General features: G+C 27.8%; 3 protein-coding genes across 3 annotated transcripts in view; 1 reads left to right on the forward strand and 2 right to left on the reverse strand.

Moving 5' to 3' along the window:
- LOC103580476 (TWiK family of potassium channels protein 18) overlaps positions 1-24,779 on the reverse strand; it is a 343,662-nt gene that overhangs the window by 19,259 nt on the left and 299,624 nt on the right. The window lies entirely within an intron of this gene.
- On the reverse strand, positions 17,004-19,826 carry LOC128668187 (uncharacterized). Its single transcript, XM_053740512.1, has 2 exons — positions 19,338-19,826; positions 17,004-18,924 (listed from the first exon to the last, which is right to left on the reverse strand). Exons 1-2 carry the CDS (start codon positions 19,534-19,536, stop codon positions 17,144-17,146), a joined length of 1,980 nt encoding a protein of 659 aa, XP_053596487.1. The 5' UTR covers positions 19,537-19,826; the 3' UTR covers positions 17,004-17,143.
- Positions 21,208-24,112, forward strand: LOC103580474 (uncharacterized). Its single transcript, XM_008562218.2, has 6 exons — positions 21,208-21,322; positions 22,085-22,263; positions 22,709-22,836; positions 22,906-23,132; positions 23,230-23,332; positions 23,665-24,112. The coding sequence occupies exons 1-6, from the start codon at positions 21,319-21,321 to the stop codon at positions 24,002-24,004; spliced, it is 981 nt and encodes a 326-aa protein (XP_008560440.1). The 5' UTR covers positions 21,208-21,318; the 3' UTR covers positions 24,005-24,112.

Consider the following 24,779-nt stretch of genomic DNA (forward strand, 5'->3'; position numbering starts at 1 on the left):
AAATAATAAATTTCAAATATTTGTCCCGAATGAATTATCAATTTTTTTTTTTTTTATATAAAAGATATTGTACTGATGCTAGTGACGAAGTTGACTCGGTGCAAGTTTATCACTGTGTAGACTAGGGTTCGAATCCTAGCTTGGGCTTTTTTTCACATGAAGGGAGAAGAAGGGATGGCTACTAGCGATCGAATCAAAATTATTTTTGTCACGGAAAAATTTCTTATGACCCATAAAAAAATTACTATGCAATGAATGAGAAGCTACTATATATTTTTTTCGTGTTTATTTTTTAACAGCCAAATTAATGTAAAATTATAATTACGACTTACAATTTCAAGTTAATAAATACAGTAGGACCTCGTTATAAGACTATTAGTTTCTTTCCCAAACTATCGCGATACCTGGTTTATAAAAAAGCAAATAGTCTTATAACGAGGTCGAGTGTAATAAAAAAAATGATTAAAATAGTAATTTATAAAAAAATAAATACATGGTCTATTTTGAGTACCTTTTTGTCATTGAATTTCATATGACTAATAAAGTCATTAAAAAAATGATTTTTTTGCAAAAAAAATGTACTTGTATTCGTGATGATTTATATCATCATTATATTACATAGCTAAAGAACTTTCGTAACAGATATTTTCACTCTATTATTTAAAAAGTTTTTTTTTCACATTAATATCAAAAAGAGTATACTTCATAGTGGATTTAATAATACGTCAAGAGTGTTAAAATTACAGGATATCCGATTCGCACGTCATTACGTACAACACGGTGATAAAATTGCGGACAGTCTCAAGATGTAATTCTTTTTTTACTCTTGAGTAATTTTACGTTTTATATCATATATTGTTTATGACACTCAACGTATAAGCTACACAAGTTGTCAATTTTAAATACTCGAGAGTACTGATATAAATTGTATACAACACTATGTACTAATGAATTAATTGTATCTACATATATATGAAGTTTACTCCAATATTTAGAGTGGTAGTGATGCATTGAAATTCGTTCATTTGTATAATTGAATTTTTTTATTTATTTCAGAAATCTTTTTTGATTAAAATAAGGTGTATGAAGTTTTTAATTCATTTATATCTGGCATGTTCTCTGGTACGATGTTTGCCAACTCTTGCGCAACTAATCCATTTTATTCCAACCGGTCGATTTGAGTGACAAAAAAAATGTTTAAATAAGCGTACTAATTTTTCTTTTTATTTAGTTTTTTTTTGTTCTGTTTAGGAAACCGCGATTATTTGATTGATAGAGAAATCGATTTTTTTAATATATTCTGAAAGCATTTTATTTTAAATAAAAATAAATTTTATTATGGACATTTTAGTGTTTTAGAGAAAATATATATATATATATATATATATATATATATATATATATATATATATATATATATATATATATATATATATATATATATATATATATATATATATATATATATATATATATATATATATATATATATATATTTTATACCAAAGAGACTTTTTTTTTTAATCAATAAACGAAGAGGGCTGGGCAATACAGAATTCCCTACTGAAGGTGAAAATTTTTTTACTTTTCTACAGGCGTTGTTTTTTTTTTTTTTTTTTAAATTTATTATTATTTTTAAAAAAATGGAAGTGAACATTCTTTTAGGAAATTCTATTTTCAGTATCTATATTTATCAATTGTGTAGTAAATCGTGTGTTTAGCATTAAACTATCCGTAAAATTGCCTTACTTTTATTATTTCCTCAAAAATATAAAAAAAAAAAAAATTATTCCCACTTTTTCAGAATTTTCCTCTCTGCCCACAAATGATTTTTTTTCTTTTACTAACGACAATGAAAAATGTGTTCTATTATCTCTGAATAAAAGTGAAAAGTAAAAGGTCCAGCGTATTAAAGTTCATAAAAAGTGCTTTATTTTCTTAACGTCCTTACCCTGCTTTCCCTTGCTCACACACTCTCTTTTCGTTTTAGTAAATAGCCTAAACTTTTTTTCAATTTTCATATAAAATTGAATGGAAAATGTTAAATATTTAAAATGTTATACATTTTTTAAAGCCAATACTTTTCAACTTCGATAAAATATATTCAAATTTATGTCAGTACACAAACTTTAAATTAACTTTTTTTTGACAAACAGAAATTTATAGTTATTACTACGTATGTTAAGTGTACCGAAAGTAAAAGCGATTATTAATTCAAAGACAGTTTCAAAATCATGATAAAAATCTACTATTACACGGAAATGATTTCCGTTTAAAATGCAATCTCTAAAAAATTGAAAAAAAAAATATTGAAATAGTTTTCGTAAAATAATTAATCAAAGTTCAATTTCAACAAAAATTAATTTTTTTTAACAATAAAAAAAAAAAAAAAAATAAAAAAAAAATGAGATTAGAACCGTTACGGGTTAGCTTGCGTAAATTTAAGACGTCAACATGAAATTTATTCCTGACTTGTGAGTATAATAAACAAGCAGCAAATAAATATGATTAAGGTCTTAAAAAAAAAATATAATGATAATAATAATAATCGTTGACATGGTAACCATAAAACGGCGGAACAGACGAAAGACAATTATTTATTTGAGTTGACCGTAATTTAGTGCATTTCCGTAAGCCTGAGGCAAACTGTCCGGAAAACGAGTAAAAATTACTTTGTGAAAAATAACAGGAAGTGTTGTACTGAACAATTCAATGTTTTTTTTATTTATTTATTTATATTTTTTTACTACTTTCCTACATTTTATCTGTCCTATAACACATGTATCATATGAATAAATAACTTATGTATTATCTCATCCGAGTATCACATTCATACATATTTATATATTGGTATATATACATGATCAAATTTTCACTTTATATTTATTAAATATATATCAACAAATATAACGTCATATGAAAAGGAAAGTATATATTTATATATAAGAATGGAAGTCATAAATTTCAAAAAATGCATCATAAATTTATACTTCATTATTTTTATTCACTGAATTAATTTATTTATATGTAGAAAAAAAATTTTTTACATTTCTCAATAGAAAACTTTAATTATTTTCTTTTAAACAGACATATTTATAACTTATATTCATTGCATAAGTTTTTGTGTTTAGTTTATGATATTTTTATATTAAAAAACCGGACTGATACCAATAACTTGTCTTTTCTCGAAAATTAAAATTATCATAGCGGGAAATTAAAAATAAATCGATCATTTATGTATGACTAATAATGCGAAATTCGTTCAAATAAGGTACCCGAGGGTGATAAGGCCTAAGTGACAGAAATGATATTTAAAATAACTGCCTCCGTTAAAGGCTACTCTAGAAGAAGGGTCTTACATAGAGATGTTACAATAAATTTATAGTCCCGATACCACGTTTCCTGTCTTCTATATTTCATCATCCGTCATATGCTGTCGTAGCGCAGAAGAAATCATAAAAAACAATCTAGTCTTCTGATTCTTAAGAAGTATTGTTGCTAAATTTAAGTGATGATTCATCTCTAACACCAATTTTATTAAGTATAGTTAAACTATTCCAGTTTGTTTAACCCGTAGGCCTTATTACCCTGCCGTAGTAAAATAAGGCCTATTCGTATGGTTTTTTTAAAAAGTATAATTTTTTGTTTGTTTATGGTAAAAATTACCATCACGTCATTATATTTTATTTCCAATGTATTGAAATAAAAATTAATTATACATTTTGATAATTAAATGCAATATTTTTGATTCTCTTCAAAATCACCCTTAACTAGGCCTTATTACTCGCCGGTACCTGAGATCACTTGAACTTGATTGACACTCCTCAATTAATGTAAAAAATTTAATTGTTAATTATTCGATCAAATTTTTTTGACAATAAGGAAATTGGAATAAAATTTGGACAATGCTCAATGTCAATTTTTTTATAATTGCCCCTATTAATTGTCTGTTTTTCTTACCACTTTGTTAGAGACACTTTCTTATTACTTGAAAAAAAATTTTTATTTTGAAATAAATTTGTAAAAATTTGAAAATTTTAGAGATATCAATTTTAAAACTTTTGATAGAAGGATCTATACAAAATTAAACTTCATGTGACCTTTTTCATTTGAAAACATAAAATGTAATTATTGCAACTTATATGAGAAATGAATGAAATAGCTAAGAGAATTATGCGGTAATAACAAAATTTGATAATCAAAATCAAATTGCAAGAAGTATTTAAGTATTTAATTAAAATCCTAAATAATTTGCTAGCACGAGGAATGCTTGTGTCTTAAAAGACAACTTGGGTATGAATATGTGTATTATATATGTACTTTATATGCATTCCATTCAAGTCCTCTAGAATAGCTTGCAAAATGAGCAGAACAAAAGAGAGACGAGATGGTAGGTTATGTAATTGAATATACGTTTCGTGGACCGTAATAGTATGTCTGCGTACCCGAGGACAAGTTGTTTTGAATTAATAATATACTCATACTTATTTACTTAAGCTCATATTTATGTACATTCTAGGTAGGTAATGAAATTATTACATTATAAATATGTGCATATATATGCATAGTCGCTCAAAAAAAAATTTTGACTTTTTTTCGGTCTCACTTTCAACTCTATAAAGTTAATGCATCATAAAAAAATGATGCCAAGTTTCAGACAAAAAATTAAGAATTTTCCGGCTCAATAATTTTGAAAATGCTAGAGATAATATTCCAGTACACAATGTTTATTTTTTCTCGTTACGACAAATGTTACTACATAAAGAATAAATGTCTTAAAAATTCTAACTCAAAACATGAATTTTTAAAGGTCGCCTGAATAATTGGAATACTCAAAGAATTCAAATAAAAATTTCGCTTGCATTTCATGGTAAGTATTATTGTTGAGCTTAAACTTAAAAAACAGTGTTACTATAAAGGAAAAGAAAAGTTACTTAAGTGAAAAAAAAAAAAAAAAAAATTTAAACATAATATAAAAAAGTATAAACAGCATGCGAGTGTGTGACAGTTACCGGATGGTACACTCGCGATTAATGGAGACAGGTCGTAAGGAAAAGAGAATAGGAAGAACTAGTGTATAAGACATTCTGATGTATGAGATCCTCGTCATGAAGGCTGTTTCTCAGCAGTCCTGTCAAGGGAAATGTTGTCGCATAAAACATATCTTAAGAGCCAGCTCACCGTCTTTACTTACGAGTAGAGTCTTTGCGAAATATTTCTACTCCATTGAAACACATTCGTGTATATCATACTCATATTTATGTTTATATCATCTGTAAGTATACAGTATACTGTACAATATACCATATATAAATATACTATAAGTATGAGTATCAACATCAACTAACAACAAATATAAGGATAAAGATAATATTATAACTCAAACCCATTCAGTATCATTCTCGTTCACTTAACATATTACATTTTCTTTCCTACAGATACACTCCCTAGTATTTATTGTTATCACTAGAATAGCTTTTTTTTTTTGCTTATTTCCTGCTCTACTCTCTTTCTTTATTATAATCTGTTTAATAATTTTATTTAAATCTATAAAACATGTACGATTTTTTTTGTAATACTATATATATAAATATGTATATATATATATATATATATATATATATATATATATATATATATATATATATATGTATGTAAATATAGTCTGAAGCATGAATTTCTCTGATAAATGAGATGTCGGTTGCAGTGTGCATTCAAACATATTTTCGTTTAAATTTTATAAAAGATGAATTTTATACTAAAGCTAGACACAATAAAATGATATATTTATTATTGACACCAGAAGCTTTATATTGTTGATTATTGTATTTATTTATATTAAAGCATTTTTGTTAATTTTGAATGGTACACCAAGAAAATGAATCTCGAAAATATCATATTTAATATATGTTAGTAAAAAATACTAGTGCAAATTGATAAATTCATTACTTTTACTATATATTACTAAAGGATTTGTAATTTTTTGAAAGTAGATCGATAAAATTAACTATTGGGAGCGATAGTGTATGCGAACATGTATAATAAGCTTAGAGGACTTTGTACGAACGAGATATCAGACCGACGGACTGATGACAGGATTCACACGCGGGAGATCAGAGTTCGAATCTCGGTCAAGTCAAGTGATTTTTAAATTTATAAATTGACACCAACACTAATATTATAAGACACGACACAAATATTAACAATAATAATAATAAAGAATTTGAGAAATCCATTCTAATGGAGTAAAATTTTCTCTAAGGGATCGTAAATTTTACTAATGCAGTTTATATTTATTGTGATATTCTCAAATAATAAAAATTACTAACTATAAATAAAAGTTTAATTCTCAAGATAGTGAAAATAACACGAGTTCTATGACGTTTTAAGTTTACCTCATAAATTTAGTATTTTCAACAGATATTTTCAAGTAAAGATATTTTTCTTACTGAGAAAATAGATCGATTATCAGTTAAAGTGTTAACCAATATTAAAAAAAAAATATTGTTTCATAATTACGAAGCGATATTGCACGAATTAGTTATTGGTAGTCTGTCAACAGGAATAATACCATCGTATTTTATGTAAGTTTAGTGTAGAATGTTTGCCTACACTGCGGTTGCACGTTTAACAATATAAAGATGGAAATGCTGCTTCGCTAGTGCTAGTAACAGGGTGAAATCATAAATCATATTGAGCTTACTACACTGTCTTGCTTGGTTTATATATATTTTATATGTATGTATGTATATATACATAGAAGAGAAAATTTAATACAATAAAAGAGGATATATTACAAATTACTTTATTTTTATTAATTTTAATGTTTGAAAATAATTTATTTTTTCTTTTATGATCAGCACCGCATTATTCTATGAAAAAGTGAGGAATAAAAAATAAAAGCGTAATTTTGTGGGTATAATAGATCAATTTTAATTCTCTATTATTCTAGCAAATTTTTCAGATCTAAAATAAATTCCAAAAAATTTTTAAAAATCATTTGATGAAAAACAATTGAATAAACTCAATTCATTACTTTTCTATACAAACTCCCTGATAAATATCTGTAGCATACTCCAGAATGTCCCTTATAATATATATAATATTTCGGGCAAATAGTAGTAAAGATCTAATCGAGTAAAGTGATATCCTGCGCCCATAAAATATATTTTATGCCACACGAAAAGATACAGCAAGTATATTAAATATAATTCCAGTTATCAACTGACTATCTGATAAGCTTATCTGTCAACGTCAGTTCCTACCTCCTTCAATTTTAATAAAACGTCAACACAATTATTCTGATGTGTTATAGGTTATACTTTGAGAATTATTTACAAAAACTGTTTTATGTCTGAAATCGGCTACACAAACTTTTAAGTTATTATTCGATCACTTTTGATTTATTATAATCATTAAATAATAGTATCTTATACATTTTATGGAATCGGTAGTATACTCGATGACACAAGATGTATACAATAGGTTATAAAATCCCTGGTTACAAATAATGATTGAATAGAATTGAGAAGTGGTCACTCCATGCAAACTGTATATCTATATATGCAAACAAAAGAATTGAAATTATTGAAAAGAATTCGAATTTCATCATTTTGAATTTCTTTCAATCAATATTTTTAAACAAAGATTAATGCATGAAGAAAAAAGCCGTTAAATGTCTAAAGTCAGCACCATACTATGGAGTCATAAAAATATATTTCACACCTCACGCAAAGATGCAACTTGCAGATAAAATAAATCAGCTGCATTACCAACTTACCACCTAACTGAACTTGTCATCAAATAGTCAGTCAGTGATTAACGATCATTGATTTAAACTAAAAATCGGTACAGCTATTGTGGTCCCAGCAGTGCTGCCAGATCGTGCGATATTTTCACCCCCTCCTGCTATTACACTCTATGCTATCTCACCTTAAGAAGGGGTAATAATATCGCATGATCTGGCAGCACTGGGTCGCAGTAAGAAAATGAACTGCGCATGCGCACAGAAAGGTGGGAGAACATTTAACACATAAAATATCCAGAGTGGGAGTAAAAACCGACGACACCCGAAGTCCAATCACTTGTTGGGATGACTATAATTTTCAACCGCAGGTTATATTGTTTAAGCATTTTTTACCAAAACTACTACCGAAATCTAGGACAAATGCATAAAAAATGCGATTTAGAAAAACTGACGTCCGAGCTGAAAATGTGTGTCAATGCACAGCGTTAGCGTCTTATATTCACTCTATATTTACGAGTTATTATATCATTTTTCTGATCACATAAATTACATACATTGAAATATCATAAAGTAAAAAGTAAATTTATTTTATATGATCATCATATAACATTTGATACATCATCGGGAATATAAGTGACTAATGTAATTGACATATTTCTAATTTCACATGTGTCACTATCATTTTTATAGTAGTATACTTCATATGTTATATTCGAAACATATTTTTTATTTGTTTCCCATTGACAGGCAAATAAGAAAAATTGAGAGGACTTGTAATGCCAACTGAGTATTGAAGTAAGAAAAATACGACTTCAGGGAAATCAGCGAAAATTAGATTCTTACATATTTGTCATATATAAATTATTTATAGATTATAATAATGATAATTTATAATGAATTTACTTTTAGTTGATTTCTGAGTACTTTTCAATTAAATTTTAATTAGAAAAAAAAAATTAAACTAAACCTGTATTCAAAAAAGTGATGTTTATAATGATGAAAAAAATTGTTAACTAAATAAAAATAAAAAAATCCTTATTTTTTTTTTTACAACAGAATAATTAACGGGGCATTAAAAAATAGTAATTAGTGACTACAGACGTCAGATAGACAGCATAAACTTGAGATTTCTCAATTAATTTTTTATTATTTTTTCTATTAATTCTATCCTGAGGTTCTGAGGTTGTCGTAATGCGAGCACCATCTGCATAATATTATATCGTAAATCTATAGAGCAGCTTTCCTTGTAAAGACGGCAATAAGATCTCGTTTATTTTTTTACACTTTTTATACTTCATGGTTTTACATATTATTATAATTAAATATTATAATTACATTTTTATAATAAATCGATAAAATATTAGTCCCCAATAATTAATTTTTAATAATAAAATACCAATTGTTGAATTATAATTATAAAAATAATAATAATTATTATTATTATTATCATTATTTTTATCTATAAAATAAAATAAAATAAAGTTAATTATTATATTTTACGCGCAGCAGGTAATTTCGATAGCAATTGTATTACTGATTGCCAACAATAAATAAAAAAATTAAATTAATTATTTTCTACAGACCCGGCACAAAATAATTAACGCAAATTGTCAATTATATAAAACTGATTTAAATGTAGGCTAACGCATAAATTAAATATTTTCCGTGACAAGTTTATATATATATATATATATATATATATATATATATATATATATATATATATATATATATATATATTTAAAGTAAATATTGTAGACATTATGATTCGGATAACGTTTGTTCTAAATAAAATTTTGTTTCATTCGAGGCTCAATAAAAGTCTGATTGGAAGACTAGACCAAAAAATTGAACTCCAACTATTTATCACTTGTTATTAGAAACAAGTGATAGATAGTTGGGTTTTAATTTTTTGGTGATTAAATATGTTGAAGAAATTTTCAAGAAAAAAAGTCGTCAATCATGAATTGATATATTAGAGGTATATCTAATACCTGGTTAAAAATACTGATTGAAAAGAATTGAGAAGCGGTCATCCCATGCAAACTGTATAACTATAAATATAACCAAAGAATTGAAATTATTGAAAAGAATTCGAATTTCATCATTTTTAATTCTTTTCAACCAATATTTTTAATCAGGAATATAGTTCTTACTTTTTATACTTAATAATGAAATGATAAAAATTTTTTTGAATCACCCTAACATGCATATGTGTAATTTATTAATTATAAGTTACTAGATATAACAATTCTACACTGAGAGAAAAAACTGGTTTTCTGAACTATGAAAAACATAGTTTAATGAAGCCTCCACTATTACCCTCAGTTTAGATAGCTAATATATAGTTGTAAAATGTACGATGATATCATAGTTGTTTTAACTGTGTTATAGTTCAATGAACAAGGACAATAGCGAACGTAACTAAGTCAAAAATGCTATTCTTATTTCAAAAAAATAATCAAGAAAAATCCTTAATTGTATTCGTCGATGACTTAAATGATGCTAAATTAATGAAATTATAATCGTACAATTGCTGAAACATTTGTGATTCTGCTGAAGTATAAGTTCTGAGAAATAACATTAAATAGTTAGCACAACAAACAAATGGTTAGTTAAAACTACTACTTTCAAATAGTTTCGGGTACTATGATATACACTGTGAAAAATTTCCAACAAATTTTACTATGGGCGCATTGTAACACCGGACCATAAGAAAACTGGTACAAAATATACAAGTGTCCCATAGTAAATGGTATTCGCAGATGACACGATTGGGACCTATGCACATACGTTTACTATGGGACACTTGTAAATTTTGTACCAGTTTTCTTATGGTCCGGGGTTACAATGCACCCATAGTAAAATTTAATGGAAATTTTTCACAGTGTAGTTAAAGAAACTAGAAATATCAGTTAAGATGACTATTTTTTCATTCCCATCCCTTTCTAGTTACCACAACCCTGCACTTTTCTCTCAGTGTAAATTGTCATATTGTCATATTAGTTGATTTAAATTCAATTAAATGGAATATATTATATTACTGTAATATGCTGGCAGCTAACGATAGGATATTCAATGGAAATTTTCGTCGAGTCATTGATACAACAATTTAGTGCATTGTATTCAGTGTCAATAATCCAAGCTCTTTTCTCTAGCGCAAGCTAGGATATATATTGGATATACGTTGTAGTTTTGATTGAAAGCGCATTGATACTACCGCGGGCTATTGACACCATCAAAACTTTCTTCAAGTAACTGATTAAAGGAAAATATAAGACAAAGCATAGTGTTTTTTTTTTCTTTTGTTGTAAAACTGTCTCTTCAACTTAAAGATTATAAATATATCACGTACTTTCGGAATAAAGTGCCAATAATCTATTATTTATTTTGCTTTTTTCTATTTTTGCTATTAATTGGATTTTTTTTGTATTTATAATTTACAAGGATTTTTCATATTTTTTTTTTTGTTTAATTAAAAAACGCTTAAAAAAAAATACAATTTCCAAATTAAAAAAAAAAAAAAAAAAAAAAAAATTGATAGCTAGTATTAAATTATCAAAATCATTTGCCTCGGGTCATATTTCAACATAAAGCAGAAATTAAAAATATTGAAAATGAATTTTTTTTTTTACATTTAATAATATTGTAAATATATTTGAAAAAAAAAAAAAAAAAAAAAAAAAAAAAATTTAACAGAATCATATGGATGAAAAATTTATCATTCATATATCATTATATTCATTATGGATGATGTAAATATTGGTTGGTAAATTCAAAAGTGTGATTTGATATATAACAGTAAATTCAACGTTTCAACGAGCATGGATGTTCGAACGAGCGGAACACGGTTTTCAAGTTCTATGTACAACACAGGAAATTCAGAAGTATGTATATCCGTAATATTCCCCGTCAGTGCGATTGATACGACGGAAATTCAAGCGCTATATTATCTCGTTGGTGTAGAAATTTACCATGACAGGTTCATCATATATATACATATATATCTATGTATTATATACGTGCGATAACCATATAGCCTTGGAAGCTTGCGATAATGTCACCGGCTGTCGTCGCACAAGTCTTGAGAAGTTAGAGCGAAAACGATACCAGTATTAGAAGAGAAAATAGAAACAAAAAAAGGATATTGAGAAAAAGAAAAATTACTTTAAGAAAAAAAAAAATATGTAACTAATATAGATAAGAAATATTTTATAAAAATTTTTCCATTTGCTCATAACTTTTGTGAAGGCTAAAAAAAGATATTGCGTTTTTTTTTTTTAAATTAAATATCTTATCTGAGAGTATACATTAATGGTTTCAATAAAAGTGTAACGAAATAATTGAATATATTTTTAGTTCAATAGTTATTTATATACAATTTTATTGAGAAGCATCTTTTTTTTATGATTCAAATCCGAACTTATTATCAATCCTCGAGCAATACTCTGTGATAAAGATTACAAAAAATATACAAACTTTTAGCTTACGGAAAACTAAGCAATCTTACACTGAGATATCTTATTGCAAATTGACAATAAAATTATTTCTCGATACAAGAAGTCGAAGGGGAAAAGGGGTAGGGTGGGAAAGTGGGCGCCTGAAGAAAAAATGGTTTATATCCTCGATAATTCTCACTTGTTTTACTTCTTTCTAGCCCTTTATCATTGTTGGAGTATGAATAAGCCGCTAATTGAAAATTAAAAATCTTTAAATTTGGGGCAAAATGGGCCTATCCAAAAAAAGTACTAATATTTTTAATAATACATCGCCGTTGGTATAAATATTCTTCGGTGTTAAAATATTTTTCGTGTTGACAATATTTTACTTTGTAAATATTTTAAATTGAATCCATTTTTAACACCTCGGGAAAAAATGATCAGACCTGATCATGCATGTTTATGTCTGTTCATGGCTGTTCATGTTTGCTCATAAATATAAAATTTTGTTGACCAAGAATCTATCACATATAAGATTTTTATTAATTAAAGTTCATACGAAACTTACTTTTCAACTGAATCTCTTAGGTCAGTGGATAGCTTGTTAAACTTTCGAGCGCAAGGTCCACGGTTCAAATCCTGTACACGCCCGAATTTTTTACTTTTTTAAAATTTTTATAGCAATAATTATATACAATATAATATAGTTACACATAATTATATATAATTATACAGGGCCATTTTTTATATATAATTTTTTTTCCTGGATGGGCATGAACAGACATGAACATACCTGATCAGACCTGGTCATTTTTCATGTCTGATCATTTTTTTCCCGGGATAGCTCTTTTTACAGCATAGTTACAATTGACATTTTCGATAGTAATCGTCACTACCATCAATTGTTACTGTTACGATTTTCAATGGCAAAACTAATTATTTTACAACCCAACAATTTTGCTACCATTTCAAATAGTTGAAATTAAAAATTTAGTGTAGATAGTATTATAAAATTTTCTCACTGTATATAAATAAATTAAAAAAATTCATTTGTATATTATTATGAATATGAATAAGCATTTATGTACAAAGTGAAAAGAATAAATTTGTAGCATACTTAAACGAATAACTTGTACCCAAGTTACAAGCTGTTTGTGACAGTTTGAATAAATTATTTTCTCCAATTTAGAATGCAGCTAACAGGACACTGCGTTGTACATATATATGTGTATTTTTTGCGTCACACAAAGTCTGTAACATTGGCACTGATTTTATGGATAAAATAAATAATAAAAAAATAAATAATAATAATGATAATAACTAGTTAAAGGAAAATGATATAAATCATACAACAAAGTACGTATACTATATTATATATAGTATATATACTATAGTAGTTGATAACAGTAAGATTAGTAATGCTATTCAATTGGGATTCACCAGCCGAAAAAAAATATGGAGGGAGAGGAAGTCAAGTTCAGAGTGATACGAATTACTTGGGTTACAATGGACACTTAAAAAATTTGAACAATTTTTATTTATTTTTTTTTTTTCAAGAGTTTTTCAGTTAATGTAAAATTTATATAAATTTTTAAGTGATATGAAGTATGCAGGATAAATAGAGAAGCTTAAAAAAACTGTATTTATTTTTGTCAGTAAAAAAAAATAAAAAAAAATCATATTGAATTGTAAAGTAATGAAAAAATGAAAAAATATGTAGAGATTTAAATTGAAATTTAATACTAGTTACGTTGATTCAAATTTCCGATGATAAAATCATGAAAAAAATAAAAAAACAAGGCGGATACTAAAGAAAAATAAAAAAAAATAAAATCTATGGATTTCTATTTGACTGGTGCTGATTGGAATTATTGCGAGTACATAAATTCGTTATTTTTGTTATAACTGGAACTGAACGCATTAAACAATCATACAAAAAAAAATATAAATTTATTTATTTTCAATCAATGCGATATTTATTGTGCTGTTTGTTTATTAATACTTCATAATATTTTTCATTCATTATCTAGCACTTTTAGTATTTTTCAACGTAGAAATTAAAAAAAGTTTTATCTATATTGTTTTTTTTTCAATCGGTGATAAAAAAAAGTAAGTATTTTTCCATAATGTCCTATTTGTTTTGTTTCAAGCAGTCAAAAATGACAAATTTTAATTATAATTGAACAAGTTCCTCTTTTAATTATTCCTTCACTCATAATATATTTACATTTTTATTTTACAAGTTTCTGTCAAAGTTGCTCAGTACTAATTAATTTAACGCTGGGATTGACGTAAAGCTTGTTCCAGCTAGCGACAGGATTAATTAAGACGCTTCAACAAAAATCTTTTGGGAATGAAGAAAAATGATAGAAAAAAAAATTATAGAATGGGAAATGATAAGAAAAAAAAATGAAACTCAAGCCCGTCACGCAACTTGATTATCCAACCACAGGCTATGACATAAATATTAATATTATTTCTAGGGTCGCTAAAATAAAGGTGAGTTTATTAGTCATTTTAAAACCCCCATGAAAATATCGAGTTTAGAATAGTGCATTACATGCTATAGGGGAAAAATTAGGACATTTCAATCCGCGTGTATAATTGTCTACTTGAGCCGTAGGTACGAGTGGCAATCACGTGGATTGGGATATTTTACCTTCCTCCGGGGTGTGTAATAGTATATTATATACCTAAATAGTATATATACCTAGGGCAGTAAAGTAAGAAATGTCTCAGATCACATATAATCTGAGGCTTTCTTATTTACTGTCCAAAAAGTGTATACTACTTTACTCCTCGACGGAGGCGGAAAGCAGCAACTTTGTTTTGCACACCAGGACGAAAGTTGACGCTTTCCGCTCGGAGGCGAGAAAACTATTTTTCACCACAACTGTAACTAAAAATTCAAATTTCTGTCCTGTTTAGAGGTAAGAAAGTCGCACTTATTCTCATGAGAAAACAAATAATAAAATGAGCGCATGCGCCATTCTTCCATTTTTACACACTCGGATTGTAATGTCCTATTTTTTTCCCTCGGTGTGTAATATACTATTTTTTATATCCCCTAAATTTAAACTGTGGTTTTCAATGCTCGTTTTGCCAGTCGAAAAAACCTAATTTCAAACTAATTCGATTTCGCAGACAGAAACCCTCGCATCTTCTTTATTAGGAAAGAAGTTCATTAGTTTCTGGCCGCTAGATTAATTTCTGACTTCATTTTATTCCTGTCAGACCTGTGTTTGTGTGTTGAAAACTTCTAAAAATTGTTGTCATTCTAATAATCTACCAAACTAACAGTTATGTTTAGAAAACTGAAAAAATAATATGAGTTAAAACCATTTTTTTCTTTTATAAATTTGAAATACTTGATTAAAGTACAGCATAATTTATTTACCGCACCATTGATTAGAAATTAGTTTAGTTTGATTGGCTCTAGACATAATGCAGATAATATGAAAAATATAGTGCGTGACACAGGATAAAACACTATTTCACCCCTTATCACGCAATCTAGTATTTTTTTTTTTATAAAAGGAAACAGATAATTTTCGAATTAACCATTTTTTATAAATTAAACCGTAAATAATTAAATAAAGTATGAATGGTTCGACAAAAAGAACAACTAGAAACCTTCCAATTATCCGGATGTGAGCGAGGTATATATGTAAAAAATATAAAACCCTCTTAATGAAAAGTAGTATGTTATCTTTAACATATGTGTGCATATTCGCAAAAAAATAGCTTGAGGAAAAACAAAAAAAAGTCTCATTGTCTCGGACATTTATTTACTCTAAAGAAAATAAAAATATATTATCACTGCAGTGACACCTTAATTTTGAGACCAATAGCTCGGCATTAAAATAGACTCGTTTGTTACACTAACAGCCGTTGCCGTCGTATAGCCAGAGTACTATCTACTCGTAAAGGGAATAGTATAGAGAATAGAATAGAGAACTGGAAGAGCATCATAGCTTTATAGTGAACTAGCTACAATATAGCTTCTGTGCCATCAGTTTCCAACGATAGGGATACGAGAAACGAGCAACGAGCTCTTTATTTGAATATTGCTACGTGACCATGATGCATGCGGGCACATATAGACTCAGCACACATTTATATACACAAACACGTATGTACACATACATACACACATTTGTACCTATAGGGGAGGCCGGGGCACGACGGCCCACCCGGGGCACAGCGGCCCACTCCAAAAATTTTGTCAAAAAATAAATTTAATTTTTTTTAGTTAAGTAGCGAAATCCGGGGCAAAATGGACCATCAAAAAACTTTTTCCATAAAACATTGTTGATAAAAATTTTTTTTTCAAAAATATATTGATAAAATTTTTTTTTTTTTTAATTTTATGATAAAAATGATTTGATAAGAATTTTTTTCAAAAAAATTAAAATTTGTCAAACCACAATCAAGTAATTTCTAATCTAAAATATAACAAAAACTTTTGGGATTAAAAATTATACAGCAACTTAAAAAATAAGAATATTTTGTATTAATCAACAAATTTTAAATTATTTTAAGAATAATTATAACAAATAACAATTTTTATAATTGATAAATTTTTAAACACTTAGCTTCCTAAAAATATTTAAACAATTAAATAAAAAAATTCAATTAATTATTTTGAGAATAGTTATAACAAATAACAATTTTTATAATTAATAAATCTTTAAATACTTAGCTTCCTAAAAATATTCAAACAATTAAATAAAAAAATTCAATTAATTATTTTGAGAATAGTTATAACAAATAACAATTTTTATAATTAATAAATCTTTAAATACTTGGCTTCCTAAAAATATTTAAACAATTAAATAAAAAAAATACAATTAATTATTTTAAGAGTAATTATAACAAAGAACAATTTTTATAATTGATAAATCTTTAAACACTTAGCTTTCTAAAAATATTTAAACAATTAAATAAAAAAATACAATTAATTATTTTCACAGTAATCACAGGTATATTCATCTGAAAAATCTTCCTCAATACTTGCACAGGAATCGTGAGACCACATTTTGCAGTTATTGCACTGAATCCATGATTCCTTTGATTCAGAATAGAGTCCATTACAATACAGGCAATGGCAATCACTGTCTTCTTTTTGAGAACTTTTTTTTTTTTTAATTTTTGGAGCTTTGTTTTTATTAGTGACTTTTTCTGCTATTATATTTTTTATTTTTTGATTATTTTTTTTTTCTTCCAACTCATCACGGTATTGTTTACTGGTTAAAATCCTCGTCACACCTCGACGTCGTTTTTTTGGCGGGGAGTCTCTTGATGGCAATGGCTTGATGTCGTAAGGTGTTACATAAAACTTCGATGTGTTTTGTCTCATCGTTGCTTTGGATGATGCAGCAGTTTTAGTGATATTTTCAGTAAGAGATTTTTCCATCTCTTCATCGGAGCTTTCGTCAATAATTTGTGGTCTAAAGTACCTAGATGGGGGCCTCAACGATGGTTTACCAGTGGAGGTGGAGGCAATTGGAATAATTACTGGCTCTTCAAGTTGTTGTTGCAGTTCAGGTTTTTCTGGCTCTTGCTGTCTAAGCTCTTGTTGCTCAAGTTGCTGCTGTTCAGGTTGTTGCTCGGGTTCAGGTCCTTCAATAAAATCTGTCTTGCACAAATCACTCAGACTTTGGGTCAGATTTTCTAGTGATTGTTCTTCAGGTGGTTTGTTGCTATTGGTAGTGTCGGCAGGAGCAAAATCTTTTGAGTCAAAAATATCTGGATTCATTGGGTAAATTCCAGTTTTTCGGAAACCATTTATTATAGTTTCAGGCTTTGCTGCTTTATTTAATGCATTACTGAACAGCATTGGCAGAACTTCAGGCGTGACGACTCTTCCTGGGTGCTCTGATAACCATTTTTTTACTTCTTGCTCATAATAAGAAGATATTGGTTTCATTACACTGACATCCAATGGTTGTAAACGGTGAGTGCAATGAGGTGGCAAGCAAAGAATTACAACGTGATGATCACGAGCGTAGTCAATCACATCTAAATTGTTAGTGTGTGTCGTATGCCCATCCAAAATCAGCAGCACTGGATCTTCAGAAGTTGGCTTAACCTGGTCAACAAACCATTGGAACCACTGCAAGAAGAGATCATGTTGCATCCAGCCACTGGAATGACAAAGCCCCCAACTTCCTGGGATTGTATTATTCAACAAGTTGGGTTTCATACGCTTACGAGGAAAAATGAACAATGGTGGTAAAAATTGTCCTGAAGCTGAAACACAAAGCTCCATTGTCACATTTTTACCTCGCTCAGCTGACGTTAAAATTCCAACTTGTTTTTTTCCTTTCTCAACAATGATTTTCCCGTGAGTTTTTGGGACACTACTACAGCCAGTTTCATCTACGTTAAAAATACGATGAGGAAGTAGATTGTATTTTTCCATAATCTGTTTTAGTAAGTTAAAAAAATTTTGAATGACAATCCGATTGAAACCAGCTGCCCGTGCTGCTGATGTGCTTTCAGGTTTGCGTAACGATAAGGTGGGGTTACGTTTCAAAAATCCTTGCAGCCAATCTTCTCCAGCTACTCCATTTACAAATGGATGTTTAATTTGATTTTTTTCAGCGAGCTGATAAGCGAGGATTCTCACCTCGAAGCTTGATAATCCAAATAATCGACTTTCTAAATCTTTTAAATAACTGACAAGTTCGGATTCTTGCACAGGACTAAAAACTGGAGTAAACTTTCTGGGTAGCCCTACAATAAAAATTTTAGTTTATAATTATTTTCTTCGATTAAATTACACAGTAAAAAATTTTACGTTATTATTGCGTCAAAAAATTAATCCATTAAAGTTAGCAGTCGCTTGACAATTTTTTAATTTTTTTTAATAAATTAATTTACTCCAAAAAATTATTCCTAAAAAATTGGATTTTTTATTTTTTTTATTTTCTAAATGTCAATTTTCTTTTCTCATTTTTTTTTTTTTTTGACAATTTATTTGTTAAAAAAATTCTTAAAATTATAAAATATGTGCTAAATTAATTCTCATCAAAGAATTTTGTGTTAAAAATTTTTATGTTAAATATTTAGCATAAAAATTTTTTGACGCATTGATGCAAAATTTTTTACTGTGTATTAATAAAATAATTGTTTTAGATTCTCAATACCTTTCGATGATACAAACTCTATATCATTGTTTAATTTATAAAAATTGGATCGGCGTCTCAGAGTGGTTTTTGGTACTCCAAACGCTTTTGAAGCAGCAAGATATCCCATCTCTCCTTGGTTAACTGCTTCGATAGCTTTTGCCATAGCCAATTCATTCCATGACATATGAGTATTTTTTGATTTATAATTGCGCACCATTTTTTATTTTAGAAAATATGAGAAGTAAAATTAAAATTGTAAAATTTACCGCCGAACTGTAGTGAACCTCCAACACAAATATAGTCATATGATGTACAACTCCATATTTATTTTCAACATTTACAACGCCACTTAGCGACTGTTTCAAAAACTTTACCGACCGTTGATGTCATCAACCAATCGTTTGGCGGTACTTTTAAATTTACATCGTACGGAATTAAAATTTTTTCTGAGTTTCAAATAGAAAATCTTTGTAATTTAATTTTTTTCTAAACAAAGAAAGTGAAAAGGGGTGGGGGAAGTTAAAAAATAATAACTATCATTTCAAAATGTTTTTTTTTTAAATTAGAATAAATGAATAATATTAAAAAAGAAAAAAATTTTTGGTAATATTTTTTTTTTTTAATTATTCTCCAGAAGTGGGCCGTTGTGCCCCAGAAAAAAAAAATTTTTTTTTTGTGGGTTTTGACCAAATTATCATATATTCCCTCAAGATAAGGCACAAGAAAATTTTTTAGATGATCAATAGTAGCTAGAAATAATAACTCGCTTAAGTGGGCCGCTATGCCCCGGTCTCCCCTAAATGCTTTTCTCTAATATATATATATACAAGTTCAACTCAATAACCTTTAGAACCTGGGTTCACCTACAACTGGAACTAGACGATTTGCGACAGTCAATAAAATCCCGAGTATGCTTAACCCCTGACTCGAAATATAATAGTTCATATGAGTGAGTTAGTGATTATAGAAAATGAAAATGTCCTGTACTAAAAATCATATCGGACTATTTGGCTCTAATGTTAATGGTTATGAAATTTAAAACCAATATAATAGGCATCGAAAAAAAAATTAAAAATAGTAATCGTTATTGAATTTAAACCAATTGTTGGCAATCGAAAAATTTTAGAATGCTTTTTATTACTCAAAATTATGGTAGTATAGAAAGTGAGAAGGGAAAAAGTATCTCTTAAATTTCTTACAAAATAAAATTCAAGAAGAATGCTATTTTCAAAATACTGTTAATTTGAATTAAAAGTGTGAATTGTTCATATTTATAAATTCATTAATGAATTGTCGAAATAATGTCGTAGAAATAAAAATAAAATTTAATTGAGTAGCTAATTAATTTATCAATCAGATAACTATTTAATTGAGCGTTGGCTCACATATCAAGCTGTGTTTAAAATTTTAAAACAAAAATTAAAACTTTCCATTACTTTATTTTAGATATTTTTATTATTATTTTACAATTATCAGAACTATTATTTTTCAAGTACGATTCAATCAATTTTTAAGTATCCCGATAAAGACCAGTCATTAAGAGAATCCAACGCAAAACTTTTGAATGTTGCGCCATTACTTTGAAGAAAATATAGGTTAAGGGTACTATTTTTGGTCACTTTATAGCCATGTTTGGACACATCAAAAATTTTAATTACATAATTTGTAAAATACCCAATAACATAATTGATTTTAGATTAGTTGATATTTTTATAAAATGTTGCTTTTTGTCATCCGATCGGAAATCGATATACATTAAGGATACTACTAATGAAATGTCTATTATAGTTAATTATTGCGATAACAATATTGATGATACGGTAAAACGTATATATAAATTACAAAGAGAATAAGAACATTTAACAAAATCTTTTGAACAATAATGGTTTACAATACGTTAATAATTTTTATATTTTCGTCATTAGTTTTTCCGATTTGGACTTGTCCCACAAAAAAATATGATTTGATATCGATACAAAGATGTGATCCAAATATTCATATGAGTAAGTAAAAAAAAATAATTAGACTTATTAATTGTTTTCAATATTCAGTGAGTAGAAAAGGGAGCATTAAAAATATTTTTATCTATGATTTGATGGTAAATTATTGAATTAATAATATTTCGCTTGTTAAAAATTTATTATTTGCTCAGCACAGTGGGAAGGTTATGGTAACCATGCTTAGTGTGTTTATGAAATATCTCTTGATTTAATAGTTACTGTAAATTATGGGGTACGCGCCCATAATTTCTGGAAAAAGCTTTCGTAACTATGGAAAAAATTAGATATGGTAATAATTACTATACTCGTGAGAATAGTTTCCATGGTCATATAGAAATATGTGCGTATGGGAATCCATTCAATACATCATAGTAACCATTACCATAATATGTAACATGGTAATTATTACGATACTATTATGGTAATAGTAACTATGAATTATGGAAATCATTACGATAATGTATGGTAACATTTACCATTGTAAATAGTAACGGTTACCATAATTGTGTGAGAATGATTACCGTAGTAGTACGGAAACGATTACCATAATGTTATAGAAACTATTCCGATATTGTTTAAGAATGAAATCCATATAGATAGGAATGGTTACCATAATTTTTATGGGTGCAAATTCTATAATAAAAAAAACTGTGATCATACGATGTAGAAACCATTTCTATAGTATAGTGTAATTTTTACTGTAAATTTTTCCCCGAGTCTAGATCAGAAAAATAAAAGAAATTAATTGCTATTTTTTTTGCAAAGATACGACATATGGGGTTTTCAATAATATATATGGATCTATAATTTATGAGGAAAATTTGAATAATCAAAGATTTTGCTCGGGTGATTGTAGTGCGTTTAATCCAACACAAAGACCCATAGGTATGTTTCCTAATATTCACGACTGTTTTGGAACTATTCATGCATGTTTTCGAATATCTGTAAGTGTGAACACTTTGAAAATAAATAACGATTCCCTACAAGTAAGAAAGATCGGGGCGAGTCGGTTCATCTTAGCGAATAATTATTTTTTGTGGCTTCCGGTCAGCACAAGATTCAAATTTTTTCCATCAATTTCAAATAAATTCAATATTATTTTTCTAAGCTCGAAGATGTTTCACTCAAAAAAATTACAAAATAAAAATTTTTTATTAATAAATATAATTCTATTTGATTTTCTGTGTCTTATTTTACCCCAGATACTTTGTTTTGTAATTCCTCATAAATTTTCAATTACGAAAAAATATTCGACAAATATATTTTTTTTATTTCGCAATTTTAGATGGACCATTGTACTCCGGTTCTTTCTACAATTAGGGAAGGCCCCTTAAAAGAGAGAAATTAACAAAATTTCAAGTTTTTTTATCCTTTAGTTATTAATTACAGAATTGGGAAACTATATGTCAAGGGTGCGCATGTTTATGTGAACGTAGTAATGATCCAAAGTTAAACAATAAAAATGATGAATTACTCGATTCGTTTTGTTTGGATCCAATTTCTGTCGATTTTGGATAGTAAATATAAACTTTTTCTGTTTCTTAATTTTAAAATAACAAATTTTTATCTGTTATAATTATTATTAGTGTTGCGACTGGCGTTAGATTTAAAAAAAGGGAAAATAGAATTCAGATCGAACTTCAACAAGGATATTTAAGAAATGGCACAATTGATCAGAAAACTGTTTCATGGAAATGGATAAAAGAATGTGAAAATTCTAAAAAGGTTGTTGATAATTTCAATGGTTGGAGTTATGACGGATTGAAGGTTATACTAGAAGATAATATTCTACCAGATGGCGCCGTCGTCACAGGTTTGTTCTGTTAAATTATTTTTATCAATATTTCTATTATTAATAATTGAACGTTATCAAGAACATATTATCAATGCAATTAAAAAATACTTGTTAGGTGTAACATTCAATGAATCATTGCAAGGAAAATATATTGACCATAATGGAAACATTAATCGCTATTGGCCGGAATTCAGTCAACAAACACAATGTTTTGAGAGGTTTATTTTTTTTTTTTCCTTCTAAAATGTCTATGTATAAAACAATTTCGAAATTCAGAAAAGTTTGAAATTTATACTTTTTAAATTTGGAGTTTTTGAAAGTTTGAAAATTTACAACTTGATGTAAACGATTTCAAAACTAAGTTTTTGAGAAAGTTCTAAAGCTTAAAATTTGCATTAAAGTCAAAAATTTTTTCTATTTAAAAATTTGACAAAATTAAAAACCAAATTCAAAATTATCTTGAATTTCGAAGTTCATCATCATAATTTTTTTTTGAGTACGATTTTTAATAGACGGAATTAATCATCAAAATTTATTAATTTGATTTTAGGACTCTTGATTTAGTGCATGAGGGTTTAAATTTAAGGCCGCCTACGGCATTCAATGGTAAAATGAAACAATTCAGTGAATCATGTAAACATCATGTATTATTTGGCGGTACATCTTTAATAAGTGATCGTATAAATCATATAGTACCCTTCATAGACTTGCAAGAAGTTACCACAAATCCATCGCAGCCAATTAGTGGCATCGGCTGGTTCTATCGAGGCCAACCTGAATACGGAGGATATTTATCTTTGAGAATTTTTGTGAAAAAAAAAAATGTTAATGAAAATACTGAGAGCCGCATGTTTCAATATCAGAACGATATCATACCTTTTTTTGGATAGATCGAAAAATTGTTTTATAAAAAAATTACTGTTTATTTACTAATATTAAAATACATAATGACACATTCGTTATTTTTTTATCTAAATGATTTCAATGAAAAAACCCACATACGAGACATGCGTGCGATACGTTTTCCGTTCTAACAAATTCACAAGTAATAATGTTTCCGAACTTCCTAACCTCGAAAAAAGCGGCAAGTTTTCGCGCTAGCCTGCACGGTCAGGCGGTTTTCAGATTCTTTTCCTTTACATTTATGTGTTTAAGTTATTATAGAAGACTTCTCTGAAAATCCTAGAGAAATCCTAAAGAGCTCCTTGAGAAATTCTTGAGGTAGCATTCTACTTTGACGGCGCGAAAAGAAAGCAATTTCTATAAATTTTTGCATACTATTGCATTTTATAAAATCTAAAATGAAAATTAGAATTAACACTGCGTATACTGATTGTTAATTCTCTTTTATAGCGAAATACTTTTTTAACGGCATCAAGAAAAAATTTTTCCAAAGGGCGTACGCTGGTGATTAAACTTGGAGTTAATTTCCCATGGACTATACGGTGTTGACCATTCGCATTTAGAGTAGCTTTTTCATTCTTTGTTTCTCTTTTTACTATTCATAGAATACTCTCACGTGGTATATACTATTTTTATGTCGCGAGAGATGCCAAGAGCATGAAAAATAAAAAAATCTAGGTTTTTAAAAATAAAAGCCGAATAAAGTAAAATCTGTACAAATCTGAAGCCTGAGGCTATGAGCTACATGTTAACTTGAACTTA

Source organism: Microplitis demolitor, chromosome 7, assembly GCF_026212275.2.
Source record: "Microplitis demolitor isolate Queensland-Clemson2020A chromosome 7, iyMicDemo2.1a, whole genome shotgun sequence".
Classification (NCBI taxonomy): domain Eukaryota; kingdom Metazoa; phylum Arthropoda; class Insecta; order Hymenoptera; family Braconidae; genus Microplitis; species Microplitis demolitor.